This window comes from Gavia stellata, chromosome 1 (assembly GCF_030936135.1).
Source record: "Gavia stellata isolate bGavSte3 chromosome 1, bGavSte3.hap2, whole genome shotgun sequence".
NCBI classification, from domain to species: domain Eukaryota; kingdom Metazoa; phylum Chordata; class Aves; order Gaviiformes; family Gaviidae; genus Gavia; species Gavia stellata.
In genome coordinates, this window is record NC_082594.1 from 103,505,981 (window position 1) to 103,519,462 (window position 13,482).

The 13,482-nt window shown below is 43.5% G+C and overlaps 1 protein-coding gene across 3 annotated transcripts in view; it reads left to right on the forward strand.

The window, feature by feature from the left end:
• Positions 1-13,482, forward strand: part of TIAM1 (TIAM Rac1 associated GEF 1) — an 82,741-nt gene that overhangs the window by 26,414 nt on the left and 42,845 nt on the right. For 2 of the 3 annotated variants that reach the window (XM_059818972.1, XM_059818959.1), the window contains exons 6-9: positions 1,187-1,333; positions 3,443-3,517; positions 4,572-4,742; positions 10,687-10,791. In XM_059818972.1, the coding sequence (XP_059674955.1) occupies positions 1,187-1,333; positions 3,443-3,517; positions 4,572-4,742; positions 10,687-10,791 (498 nt within the window). The remainder of the gene's footprint in view (positions 1-1,186; positions 1,334-3,442; positions 3,518-4,571; positions 4,743-10,686; positions 10,792-13,482) is intronic. The other variant, XM_059818964.1, reaches the window with a different exon arrangement.

Consider the following 13,482-nt stretch of genomic DNA (forward strand, 5'->3'; position numbering starts at 1 on the left):
CCTTTTCCTTGATTTCTCCACATTTGCCGAGGAGAATCACCATTACTCATACAGTGACGGTTGCCTGGGTACACAAGCCAGCCTTCTGTTCGTCCTGTCTTTATATGGGTTTTTGTATCTGCTGCACCCAAACAACCAGTTTCTCAGCTCTATAGCTTGGGGCATCACTCGGAGATTCGGGTGTTCCCGCTGGGCTTGCCAAACGACAGTCACATTTTGCTAGTTTCGGCTGTGGGAATCCAGTACAAAGGTGTTTCAGGAAGCGTACGGCCAAGTCGGCAGGGTGGGTCTGTCTGTCTGTCTAGCTTTGCTGTGCGCTCCCGTTCATACCTGTCATCTGCTACCACTCCCTTTTTCGCAGGAGAGGAGCTCACTCTCCTGAGGCCACCTCCACATGGGAAATCTGCTTAAACTTTGGCCTAAGCACTTTACCTCTGACTAATGTCGTGCTAATTTCTACCAGAGCTTCCTCATTTGAGAAATTCTCCCCAAATATTTAGTCTCAGCAAAGGCAAATATCTTTTTGCTCCAAAGGGTTTGCCACAGGCCATTTTTCAAGTACCCAAGCAGTTAACACTGCTCTAATTGAAAGGGTCATTTCAGCTCACTTTTTTTCTTCCTGTGTTTTGCTCACTCCTTCAAATGTTGCTATCTTTAAGGAAGTGCAGGTTTTAAATACCTTGACCTATTTGCAAGCCTTAGCTGGCCTTGTAACAGTTATGAGTCAGTTCCAGGATGCCCAGCGTGCTTCCACAGGAAAGAGGAAAGAGAAAGACCGGGCTTTTCAGAAGCAACAGATAAGTTTGGAAATCTCAGGTCTCGTGTGTCCAGCTTTGAAACCTTGTTAGAAGAAAAAAAAGAAAAAAACCCAAACCCTTCACTGGTGCTGAGGTTTTGCTCTGTGATGGTTCGGCTGTTTGAAAATATCTCAGATTAAATGCCAAAAAATGGGGGGGTGGTACTGTCCATTTTAATTTTTGATGTTTGACATTGGAAGAAGTGAGTTAAATTGCAGCGAGAAGGAAGTAGCCTGGCAGCATCACCATTGTCCCTGTTGAGAGTAAACGTTGTTGCCATAGCATTTGCCTTTTTTTTCAAACGAGATTCCACTGTTTGTTAGATTATGTAAGCCGTGGTGTGGTGGGATGCTGCGACATTCGATTTTAAAACCATGTGGCATTGACAGGTGGCGGCTCGCACAGGGGAGTCCGGAGTGAGGAGAAGGACGCAGGCCATGTCCAGATCTGCCAGTAAACGGAGAAGCAGGTTTTCTTCTCTTTGGGGGCTGGATACTACCTCGAAGAAAAAACAAGGGAGGCCAAGCATTAATCAGGTAAGTGTGTAGAAGTTTGTGATATTGTTATTTTCAAGGCTTATTTGTTAGAGTGCAGAATGCAGCTCATGCAAAGCGTCGCTTGCATCAAGCACTTACACATCCAACCTTAACCTTGCCTGTTTAATCTTTCATGGCATATAGTCATCTCATTCCACATCCTCTTCAAAAATCAGGTGACTGTAATTACGGAGAAGTATACAGCAACTCCTATCAAACAAGGTTTCGAGTTCGCACCTTCTTTAGCTGGATTGGTTGCATTTCCACTGTTGTTGCATTTCTGCTGCTTCTGCTTTTGCTGGAGGTACTTTCCCTAAACTCAGGAGTAACAAAGCAGCAGTGTAAAACAGACACAACTTTGGAAGGAAAAAAAAAAGCACAGACTTGTTTGTTTCTTTAAAGTAAAATGATGAGTTTGTAGAATACTTTAAATGTAGCTGATTTTGAGGAAAACTTCCTAAAGTAACAAAAAGCTTTGCATTTAGTAGGGATAGTCCCTGTTTTGCTTCAGATTTTTTAAAAAGCAAAAGCTGAAATGTTTCCAGCCAGTCACTGCCCAGATCTTTCTCTAGAAAACGTGTTTCAGTGTGGTAGGAAGGTGCTTCCCTGTTATTCTTTCCAAACATCCCTAATTATAGCTTTCAATTTTTGAGAGCCATACCTCATCTAATTGCAGGAAGTGTAGGCTTTGCTTTTCTTTCTCTTCTTTCACTTTTTGAGGGGAGAAAGGCTTGGGACACATGTTGTTCTGTGCCCTGTGATTTCTTCTTCTTTCTGTTAAAGCAGCAGTGGGTGTTTGTTTTGTTTAGCAGAGGATGAATGCGGCAAAACTGTTTATCTTGTTTTTAGTGAGACATTAAAAGTTCGCCTAATATTTAGTGGCTGAGCAAAAGCTCAGGGTTTTGCTGGGAAGCAACAGATGCATCCCTGAGCGCATTTCCAGTTCTTTGTGCTGGTGCTGCGGCATCCCTGTTGCTTTGTACTTACTTTCCCCAAATCAAACACAATCCCTTGTCCTGAACTAGGATCCTACCCATGCTGTGTCTTCAGACCTGTTTTTTTTTTCTTGAACTCACCCTTTTTTTTTCTTTCAGTGGGGATAAATGCATTCTTCACACTTCCTCCTCTCGCCCCCACCCCTACCCCCCTCACTCCTCAAGAAGCACAGGCATGAAAAGGGATTTTGTTCCAGGTTAAAGAAAAGTCATACTGGATAGAGTCAAAGAAAAAGTGAAGTTTTGAGAAAGTAGCAGAATGTCTAAATGTAGTGCCTGAATACATTTCCCCTGCTTGTGTGTAGTAGCATGCAAAGTATTGCCAAGTTGAAGCAGTAAACTGTAAATCCCTAAAGGGCAGCGACCTTCTCCCATCCTGCATGAGCCCTGCTTCGTTTTAGGTACAGAGTAGTTAACAGCCAGACCCAGCAACTTGATCATAAAGCTGTGCTGATGTGGAGCTATAAAACTTTAACTTTTCAGTTTTAATTATAAGCTTCTGCTGCAGTAACATCCCTGTTTGCCTGTCTGATGCAGTCCTCTGCTGATGTGGGGTGGATCCTGTAAATATTCCCATTCTGTCATTCATCCTGCACGGAGTCCTGTTGATTTTGGCTGTCTGGCTTGTGCTGGGTTACCAGCTCTTATTTCATCAGAGAAGGGTTACGCTGACTCGTGGTACTTAAATGTTTGCTAAGTACTTTTTGGAAGCTGGTTTATTACAAAACCAGCCAGAAGTGGAGCCCTTCTTCTGATTTCTCAGCCTTAGCAGAGGTGGAGAAGTGTTCATTTCCCCCACTTCACTTTACAGGTGGGGAAACTGAGCACAAAAGGAGATAAAATTTGTCCAGTTCCACCAAGTAAGTCAGTGACAGACCACTAAGCAGAACTGGCCTCTAATCTTTCAGCATGATGCCCCATTACCAGCTTGTCCTTCACCCCCTCTTCCCTTTTAACAACTGATATTTTCCTTTTCTGTGTTTTGAGATGAATGTATTTTTCAGGTTGAATTCCATGCTAGGTGTTAGATACACTGTTCTCCACTTAGCCTGTGCCGCGGACGTTACGGAGGCGTGTTCACATTTTAAAGCAGAGTTGCTCTGTTGTTCCTCAGGTGTTTGGTGAAGGAGTTGATTCAGTAAAGAAATCTCTCGAAGGAATCTTTGACGATACGGTCCCGGATAGCAAGGTAAAACACCAGCCCTCTAACTGCCTCCTTCACCCCCACTTGCAGCCAGCCTAAATTTATTGTTGACTCTGGGACGCGAGAGGGAACGCAGAGCCCCCGCGAAACGAGAGGACCCTCTGTGTGCTGTAGGGCTTGTAGCCACTCTGGGAGGGTTTGAGCTGGTTGCCAGCTGTCAAAAGGGCTCTCTGTGTGTGGCATCCCAAGCGCAGCTGGAGGTACCAGTCCCAGAGGGGTGTTAGCACTGCACGCCAGGGAAATGCCTGCCCACAGGAGGACCTGGACGCCGCTGGTTCTGGAAGATGGCTCCTTGTGACGGCCATATGGAGTTTTCGTAATCCAGGATTGGCGCAACTACGAAGCGCAGGGCTTTCTCTGTTTTGTTCTCATGTGCTTCTATGAGCTTCTGTGTTTGCAGCCACAATTACAACTGCTTTCTCTTTTCCCAGAGAAAGTCAATTATAAAACAGCATTGAGACAGTGCTAAGAGGCACATTCTTCATGTAGTGAGTATGGGTTTAGCTGCATAAGCCCACTGCAGGACACAGGAATTCTGCAGCTCCATCACTTCCTGGGGATTTATAGCTTGGAGTGCAACTTGGGTGTGTAAAAGACAGTAAATTCAAAAGAAATGCTAAGATTTCCTATTTTGTCATTTCTAGGTATAGGAACTGTAGTATCTACAACAGTTTTGTTGGCCTTGCATTGGTTTATCCAGAAATACAGTGCATTTAAGTTTTAATTTTAAATCTCTTATTATCACTTTTATTTTTTGTTGCATTCCTAGCATTCCCAATAGCCACAGGGTGAAATTCCAGGCCAAGTGCATTGCACCACTGTAGCTTTGTGGGTGGCATGGGAAGGCACACTTTATACTGCTCAGGTAAAACTGCAAAGTTTTCCTGTCCAGACAAGCCTTCAATCTAGGCTTATGAATAAAATGTCTTCTCTATAAGAGGGCTTTTTGATACAGAATATAATGTTCCTTACACGTGTTATTGATAAAGAGGGAGATTGTATTTGTCTGGTAGAGTCATAATGAATTTTGTCTATTTAGAGGGAAAAAGAAGTGGCACTGAGCAGTGTCCATCAGCACAATCCTGACTGTGATATTTGGGTTCATGAGTACTTTACGCCGTCTTGGTTCTGCCTGCCGAACAACCAGCCTGCTCTGACAGTCATCCGTCCTGGTGACACCACACGAGATGTGCTGGAAATGATTTGCAAGGTAAAGGCCGCGAGCGTGCCCTGGGGTGCGGTGGAGTGTCTACAACCCTGAGCCCTTTCAGTTGAACCTCATAGTGAATTTCTCACATGCCAGTGCTCAGACTGCACTGTGTTTGGGGATCAGTTGTATGTTAGGTGAAAAACATTAATTATATCGAATTTTTCATGCTATCACCACACAAGAAAAATTGCTACAGCTGGAGCTAAACTTGGCATGGGTGTAGGGAGAGGAAGGCAGACTAGGGTTTGCCTTTTCCACTCTGGCTGCTGTGCATGAGCTTCTGAAACACCGTAACACCCTGACTGCCTGTGCTGCCACCTCTCACGTACCCACCTACCCACTCCCCCTCCACTGGAGGCCAAACTGTGTGCAGGACTCTTCTCTCCCTCTCTGCCCCCAGCATCCCAGCCCCTGGCCCCCAGCATGCTTCCTTTTGCTGGGTGTCCCCGCAACTCGGTAGTGCAGTCACCCCACCCTCATCCGACCACCCCGGACCCCTGCCTCTGCCAAGCCCTCCTCCCATGGCCCGTTTTTCCAGGTGCCCTTCCTCCTTCCTTCTCCCTGGGGCTTCCTCCCCTCAGGCTGGCACAGAGGAGGAAGGCACGGAGAAGACAGCAGCGCCAGGAGTTGGAGAAGCTGCCAGTGTTTGCTGTCTGCATTGCGGAGTCGGACTTGCCTCGTGTAGGTGGCAGGAGGAAGAGAGAGGAAAGCTTCTCCCAGCATTAGGGGGGGTGTGGAAGAAAAAACACCTGGATTTCTTTGCAAGATGAAGTATCAGAGACATTTGGCCATTAAAAAGAGTTACATCTCAGCAGAGAAGTTGAAAGCTTTGACAAATTAAATACAACCTTTCAGTTCTGGCAGCTACATAATGTATGTTTTCTGCTAACCAGCTGACTGCAAGCTAGACCCAACTTGTGTCACGTGCCGTTCTGAAAAGTGAGTCCTCTTTTGTACAACAACAGCAGCAAAAGAAAAGAAAACATTTATTACTATTAAGAGCTTAACTTTGCGGACTTTTAGAACATGTTGCATGTGCTTCCAAAGAGAGGGAAGGTGAGAGAAAGGCATTTGTTTGCAATAATTATACAGCGTGCTCGTCTCTCTGCCAGGTGCGCTATTAAAGAGTGCTGCAGCTTGTGAAAGCTCTTCATTGTATTCAGGAAAAGATGACATTTTTGGAGAGAGACATAATAGGGAAGCTGGATGACACATTATTAGTAATGATTTATTTTTAGGATTTATATTTTCCTTTGGGTAAGAGTGATTAACTCAGTGGGCCAAATCCTTAGCTGGAGTAAACTGGTGTAGCTCCACTGGTTTCAGTAGGTGCCTGCTGAGAATCTGGTCTCTCACTGTGTGTTTGATTGTTGTGGGTGGTGGTGTATAAGCAGAAGGGGAGGTGGGTGAGTGTTTGTTTTTTGAAGAGCTATTATCTGTTTCTTTCCTTTCTGTAAGAGTTTTCAGTCTGGAAAACACTGATGGATGCCTTCTTTTCTGTAGCATTTAATAATCAATCTCTTTCTTCTGTCTCTTGCATTCAGCTCATTTTTTCCCCTTTAATATCTGATCCACATCATTTCACATCAGTTTGCCATCTGCCATCTGAGAACCAGTCAAGTTCTGGTATAGTAAACATTTCAAGATCTACATTTCATATAAACCTCTTCATGTTTGTAGATGTGGTTAAATCTATCTGTGCTATTAAACAGAGCTTGATTATTCTGTTGGAGAACATTAAGTGCACTCAAGTCATTGTAGAAAATGTGTTCTTATACTAACATTGCTGCTTGTTATCATACAGCGAGTTAGGTTTTGGAGGCTGCTTTGTGACACTTTTATGATTCAAGATTGGTGGGAGGAGAGTTTAAAGCATATTTCAAAGTGGTTTCTCAAAGATTTCTCCTGAGATTTAACTAATAACATCACTTGGAAGGCAGGAAAAGTCACTGTATATGCACTAAATTGTTTCCTATGGATAATACTGATCAGTGTGAATGTGTGTATATGCATTACTAACATTTGCATAATAATATGTCTTAAAATTCAGTAGAAACACACACACTGTGTATGGATTTAGGCAGAGCCAGTATGGAGAGAGTAACACCTAAAGTCAAGCATAGAAGACATCATGGCATTTAGTCTTTTGACTGAACCGGATAAAAAGCGAGAAGTGAAAAAGGTTCTGTCTTCTCACGATCTGCATTTTTCAAATAGACCTGCATGAGGGGCAAGGAGCAAATTTCTCCTAGGTCTCCGGGTCTGTGCTCAAAGTCTCTGAGAAGTTACTTAATAAGCCTGATGATCTGCAGGCTTACTTTAATTTTGAGCTGTTTTTTTTCTGCCGAAAAAGCCTGGGACACACAAGTGTGAAGCAGGAATAATATGGTGGGATGGCTAGCGTGTTTCTGTGATGCTGTCATTTCAGCGCTAATGAAGGGCTCCCCCACCAAGCTGAAAGAATATGCCTTTTCTTGTATCTCCTGGTCCTCTGCTAAGGGAGGTGGCACTTGGGGGAATGATGAGCCCAGCTGTCTCAGATGGCTCTGAGATCAGGCTGAATGGTCCTCTGGAGGTGCTGTCCCTCGCTTTAACTAGAAGGGAGCCAAAATGGATGAATAGTTCGGGTTGTGTGCCGATGTGCTACACCACACAGAGCCTGCTGAATCAGATCACGCCCCAGAGTGTAAATTCTTCTTCAAGAGCACGTCAGTTAAGCTGTCGGGTTGTGCTTTAAATTGGGTTAGCTGCTTAATTTAGTCCAGACATAGCCAGAGTTATTAGGAGAGAAATAAATAAACTGAGGAGCTTATTTGGACTGCTAAAAGGTATTTTGGGTGGTCTCGAAAGGATATTAATGTCTTTAAAGCTGCACTGTTTCTGCTCCCACCTTCCCGCATATGGATGCGGCTAGACCAGTAACAAAAAAAAAAGTGGGTTAATGGTATGGCTTTTAGGGCAGCCTGGCTATGTCCACTTTAAGGGGGCCTCTTCCTTTCACTTCAGTAGAAGATCATGCCCCTATTTGAAACAGTTTAACTAATGTGAAATTTCAAAGTAGACAAAGCCTTGCTGCAGCTATACAAATGTCAATTAACTAAATGGTGTGGCTCACATGCTGCACCATCACAGCTTTAATGGTGATGACTCTCATTGCCTGACTTGGATGGGATTGCAACGTAGTGGATGAATGGCATACACCCTGGCTGATGGTGTTTCTTGGAAGAAGTGAGGGGCTCAAAATACATGTGAGTTTTATCCAGTGACCTCTTTAGGCGATGCTGTGCTCTGGCATAGTTCAGGGCTTCAGTGAAGCATTAGTCGTCTTGCATTTGGCTCCCTCCTACTCTCTAAAATGGCCAACATGTACAATTTTCTCGTAAGCAGATTTCCCCGCAAAGACCAGTGTCAAAACAGATGTGTCAGTGGTCATCTCCATGCCTGATGCAGTGCCCATATCAAAGCAGGCAGAAGCCCTGTCATTGACCGCTGGGATGGTAGATCAAGCTGTCACCTGCGGGGAAGGTTGCTCTTCTAAGATGCTATCAGGGCGCAGGCTGCTGAGCCGGTTGCAGGCAGGAGCGAGCGCGCCCTGCCCCTGCCCCTGCCCCTGCCCCAGGGCAGGCGGTGGCTCTGAACTGGTGGCTGTGTTGCTGAGGGGTGCTGGGGTGCCCCCAGCCCCGCAGGGAGCCCGGAGCTCTCTGCCCCACCAGTGCAGCTAAGGCAGCTCCTGACCTGCGCCCAATGGCTGGAGGCCCCAGACTGGGTAAATTCATGTCCCTCTGCGACAGGTTGTGATTTCTGCTGGCCTTGGGCAGGCTGGAAAGCGTCCCTTTGGGTCTCCTCTGCAAGGGGAGGACGGTCGGAGTTGCTGTTGGAAGTGACACAAATACCCGGCTGCAGATGGGGGCTCTCTCCCAGCCCTGGGCTTTAGTCGATGACATGTAGCTTGTCAGCATAAGTCTGGCTGACCGGCGTTTGCGCAGCGGCTGTGCCTGACGCGGCATGAAATGCAGGACGTGTACGAGAGCTTCGGCGCAGGACACCATAGGAAGATACACTGAGGTGGCAGGAGGAGGCTGCCAGGTTGCCTGGCTCTCTTTTCTGCCAGTATGTTTTTTCCACATAGAATTTTTTCCCCACTGGCTTTGCTATAAATGGCTCAAGCGTTTTTTGGACTTTCAGAGAGACTTATCCTGGACTTCTCCCTCTGGATGTGGGGTGTGCAGTCTGTGGGTTTATGTCTCCTCTGTATGTTCGTGTTTAATTAGTGTGCAAGGCGCTTTTTAGTTTATGTCTAGGGATAGTAAAGTACTCTGACCGGAAACTAATCTAGGATTCCTATGTATCATTTCTGAACAATTAAAACCAATTCTGCTTCCCTTTAATTTCTGGGGTGTTTGTATGTGTGTGCATGTAAGAGAAAAAAACAGTGAAAACAGTCAGTAAACAATGAGTAAAATGTGCAAAATGCTTATCAAAAAAGAAAAAGGGGGGAGAGGGTGAGGATCTCCTACACTCAGCTCTTTTTATTTTGGCCTTTGATAGATGTCACGTTCCTTATTTAATTAACTAGGTATTTGTCCGGATTACGGAGGTTATCCCATTTCAGATACTCAATTCCATATACGGATAATTTGGTCTTTCAATTGGACGTATTTGAACGTAGCACTACGTAGAGTGCAACAATAGATCTGTCTTTTTTTTTTTCTTGGTAGTTTTTTTTTCTTGGTAGCTCCTTTTTATTTGTGGGCTAATCTAGACTTTAAAAAACGTTCACTGTTCTCTGAGTATTTGCTGAAAGGTTTGCTAGGTCAGTGTGTGATCTTTTCCACAGGTCAGTTGGTGTACATTACTCATCATCTGTGCTGTGTGATCAGTCAGCTGAGTCCCGGTGTATCATCCTTTTGGCTTGAACTGGATAAGCGAGGCTTTAAAAAACATAATAAATAGGCAATAATGATGTTCTTGCATGAATTTTCAGATGAGCCATTGTTTTTGGTATAACCTAGGAAACTTTGGTAATTTGCTCATATAAAATGAAAAGGCCAATGTATAAAAGCATATAATAATGGGATTTCAAAAGTGACAGTGAGGAGAATTTACCTCATGTGAATCACTTTGGGGTTTTTCGTTAGCTTTCGTCAACAGTTTACAAACTTTGAAAGTAACTTCTGAATGACATCCTTTGTGTTTATCATAATTCTAATGTGTTTTGATTACACACTGCATTAACCTCTGCTTAAATCAAGCTTATTAATCGTGCTGAGAAAAGGTCGTTAACATCTCCCAGACCAAATGCCGTATCCTCAGCTAATTATAACTAATTCATTAAAACGGTGTGACCTGTTTCCACTGGGATGTAATCCAGTATGCAACTCTTGGCTTCTTTTAGCCTTATAAAGCCAGTGTATCCTGAGCTGTTTTGAATTTAGAGGGCATACAGATTTTTTTTGTAATAGCCTTGCTTGAAATTTACCACATCATACTTACTCACTAAATTATGAAGATGCTAAAAAACCCAAAACAAACAGAAAAAACTTTCCTGTTATATTTTTCTGTGTCAGCAGAATATTTATTTTCCTCCTTGTGATTTTAAAGGTCCTTTGTATACAAAGGCATGCTCTGGGTCTTCTGCTGTAATAGTGTTTGCTTATTTCTGCAATAGCATGGGAGGGAGCTGAACTGCCAGGTAAGCAGAACCACAGAGGCTGCTTAGAGTACTAGCACTGCCCTTGACATCCTGGTCAGTGGTTAAATGAATGCTTATTCCTGGGGAAGAGGAGGAGGTTCAGGGTCTTGTTCAGGTTAGGAGATCATGGGCCTCTTGTGAAAGATGGTGCTGGGCCATTTTTCTTCCTGTGAGTGTCAGGCCATTCTCTTAAGTGTAGGTGATGTGAGCCATTGCTTTTCTTTTCTAAAGCCTCTTCTCCATTTCTTGCAGACACACCAGCTGGATCACTCTGCTCACTACCTGCGTCTCAAATTCCTGATTGAAAACCAGATCCAGTTTTATGTACCAAAGCCAGAAGAGGATATCTATGAACTGGTAATGCTACCTACTGAACAAATTTAAATGACATTTGGTAGGACACTATTAATTAGTGTTTATCTGACAGTTGTAATATGCAGAGTTATGCTTTTTAACTTGCAATTATAGTGCTTTGCAGACCATAGCAAATTGGCCTACAGTAAAGTAATCTCTCCAAATGTTTCATCTTGAGGAGAGAGTTGGTGTTTAGCTTATGTTTGTGCATGCATGTGTCTGTGTGGAAGAGAGAGAGGAGGAACAGCCACAGGTAATGTGTGAAAGTCACTGTAACATACATTTAAGCTTAACTTCTCTCAAGGCTGTCTTTCCCTGTTGTTCATTTTGTCCTTGGTGGTTTTAAAGACAGTGTTGAAGCCTGAGTATTTCTTGTTTGGATCACTTTGCCTGATTTTTAAAGAGGGGGGAAGTGCACAAGTAGTTGGGTTTTTTTTGGTTTGTTGTTTGGTTGGTGGGGTTTTTTTTCCCTAAACGGGAAGGTAAATGTTGAGGTTAAAAAGCTCTGGAGTTACGTGTGAGAATATACTTTCCTAATTGCTTCATCTCAAAAGCAGACTTCAAAGGAATTTTGAAATGAGAGATTTAAGAAAAGACCAAACAGAATTAGTGTCATGCTTTAACTCTATGATTTTACACATGCACGCTGTAAAGCTTTTTAAAGTCCTTTTCATTGGTGGCTTTTTATTTATAAAAAGTAAAACTTTGCCAGTTATGGATGCTTTTGTTCATTTAGTAAAGAAGTTCTGGGATTTGCCATTAACACTGTCAACAAAAAAAAAAAAGTGAGAAAGTGCTAGTGGAGTATTAAGACTGGGAGGTGAAATATAGTTGGGAAAAAATTAAAACTCAGAGGAGCCAGATTTTAGCTTTCATTGCCTGGAAGGACTCTGGTGACTTTTCTTATGTTGAGAGGATGTAGGATTGACATAGTGATCAGTTATTGTTTATTCTGAAAAAAGGAAATTAAACCAAAATTCAGTGGAACTATGTACATGCTGAAAGATTATAAAACAGATAGGTGCTGCAGGGTTGTATCTAACGTAGTTAACATTAGAACAACACACATTTGTATGTTTGCCTCTGTGTGTGTACTCGTTTCATGAGAAAATTTGAGTTACTTTATTTAAGTGTTTAATTAAATGATTTTGGTGCAATATGATAAAACTAATGCCTCTATTTTTGTAGTCTCCTGTATAGCTGTTTAGAATATTGTCTAATGTTGATATCACCTTGCTAGAGCTATCTTCCATCTACTAAAATGCTTTTACAGACATACATTACTGCAGAGAAGTAATTTCTTAAGATGATACTCCTTTTTCTTGCAGAATGTATCAGATATATTTAAATAAGACATGGAGACTAAATATCCATATTCCATTCCTCTCCAAAACATTAATGGTGATGCTTTGTGTACTGACACAGTCTTTCAAAAATTCATGAGCTCTCTTTATTATGTGTTTAAAATGTTAGTAAGGGCTCGGGGGAGAGTATTTAACATTAGGTGCTATACCAGGCAGTTATACCTCTAAGCACCTTCTATTGTAAAGTAAGTGTTGGAGTGTTTTGGCTGAAGCTTGATGTGCCAGACTTTTTACTTTGGGTAGGATGGCACTTTTAGATGGAAGCAGGAGCCCAGAGGCCTCCCCGAAAATCTTGCAGGTAGGATGAGGCTGGGGTGAAGGCGTTGGGGCTGCTGGAAAAGGTAGCCCTGGGAAAGGGTGCTGGGATAAGACCAAAAGTGGTAGAGGAAAAAAGGGCAGGGAAGAGAAGAACTTGAGGAAAAAAAACAACACCACAACCCAACAACAACAACCACCATAATAATAACAACAACAACAATAATATCCCAAAGCTGCTATGAGAAACACTATGAGGGATTGGAGTGGCTCTAAGTGGAAATGCTGTGGCTGCTGGGAAGAAATCCTGTCCTCAGGGAACTCCCCGGTGCCTGGCAACCCCCCTGGGATGCTCCCACTATTGCTATCAGACCGCTCCATGTAGAGCCCTGGGCCCCACGCTGGGTCCAGAGGGTGTTTCCCCCACGAGCCCATGGTGCCAGTGAGGCTCGCAGCTTCATGGTGTGAGCCACCATAGCCCAAATATGCTGCCTGCTTTTGGTGTCGGGACGGCGGGTCCACGGGGCACGGAAATGCAAGCAGCACCTCAGGGCTGCTGTCCGACTGGCTGTCTGGTTTGGGCAGCTCAGCTGCACTCTGTGCATCCCAGTGACTTGCCTCCCGTTCAATAGAGGTTCTTGCTTGAAAGCAGCGCCTTGGGATGCAGGCGGCAAGTGGTTCCTGTAATCCCTGCGAAAACTTGTCGGCCGTCCTCCTTGGTTCTGGTCCTGCACGCTCAGTTTAGATGACTGCAGGGATCAGACACCAGTTTTGTTCTGAAAGTACTGCTATTTTGGCTCCTTTTTTTCTTTCTCCTCTTTTTAAAATCCTTGCTGAGATTTTTGTAAATGTAATTTGACTCTTTTTCAGGTTCTGAATAATACATTCCTATATTTGAAAACTGCATTGTAAAAATACTGCTAGCATGGCATCTTCATTTAATTTTACATTTTCTTTTACTATATGCAACCATATAAACGGGTATATAACTGTTCTGTAATATCTAATATTTGCAGTTAAACAGATGTGTAAGTGCTGATATAAGCAGGAGATAAAAATATATTTTTATTAAGGA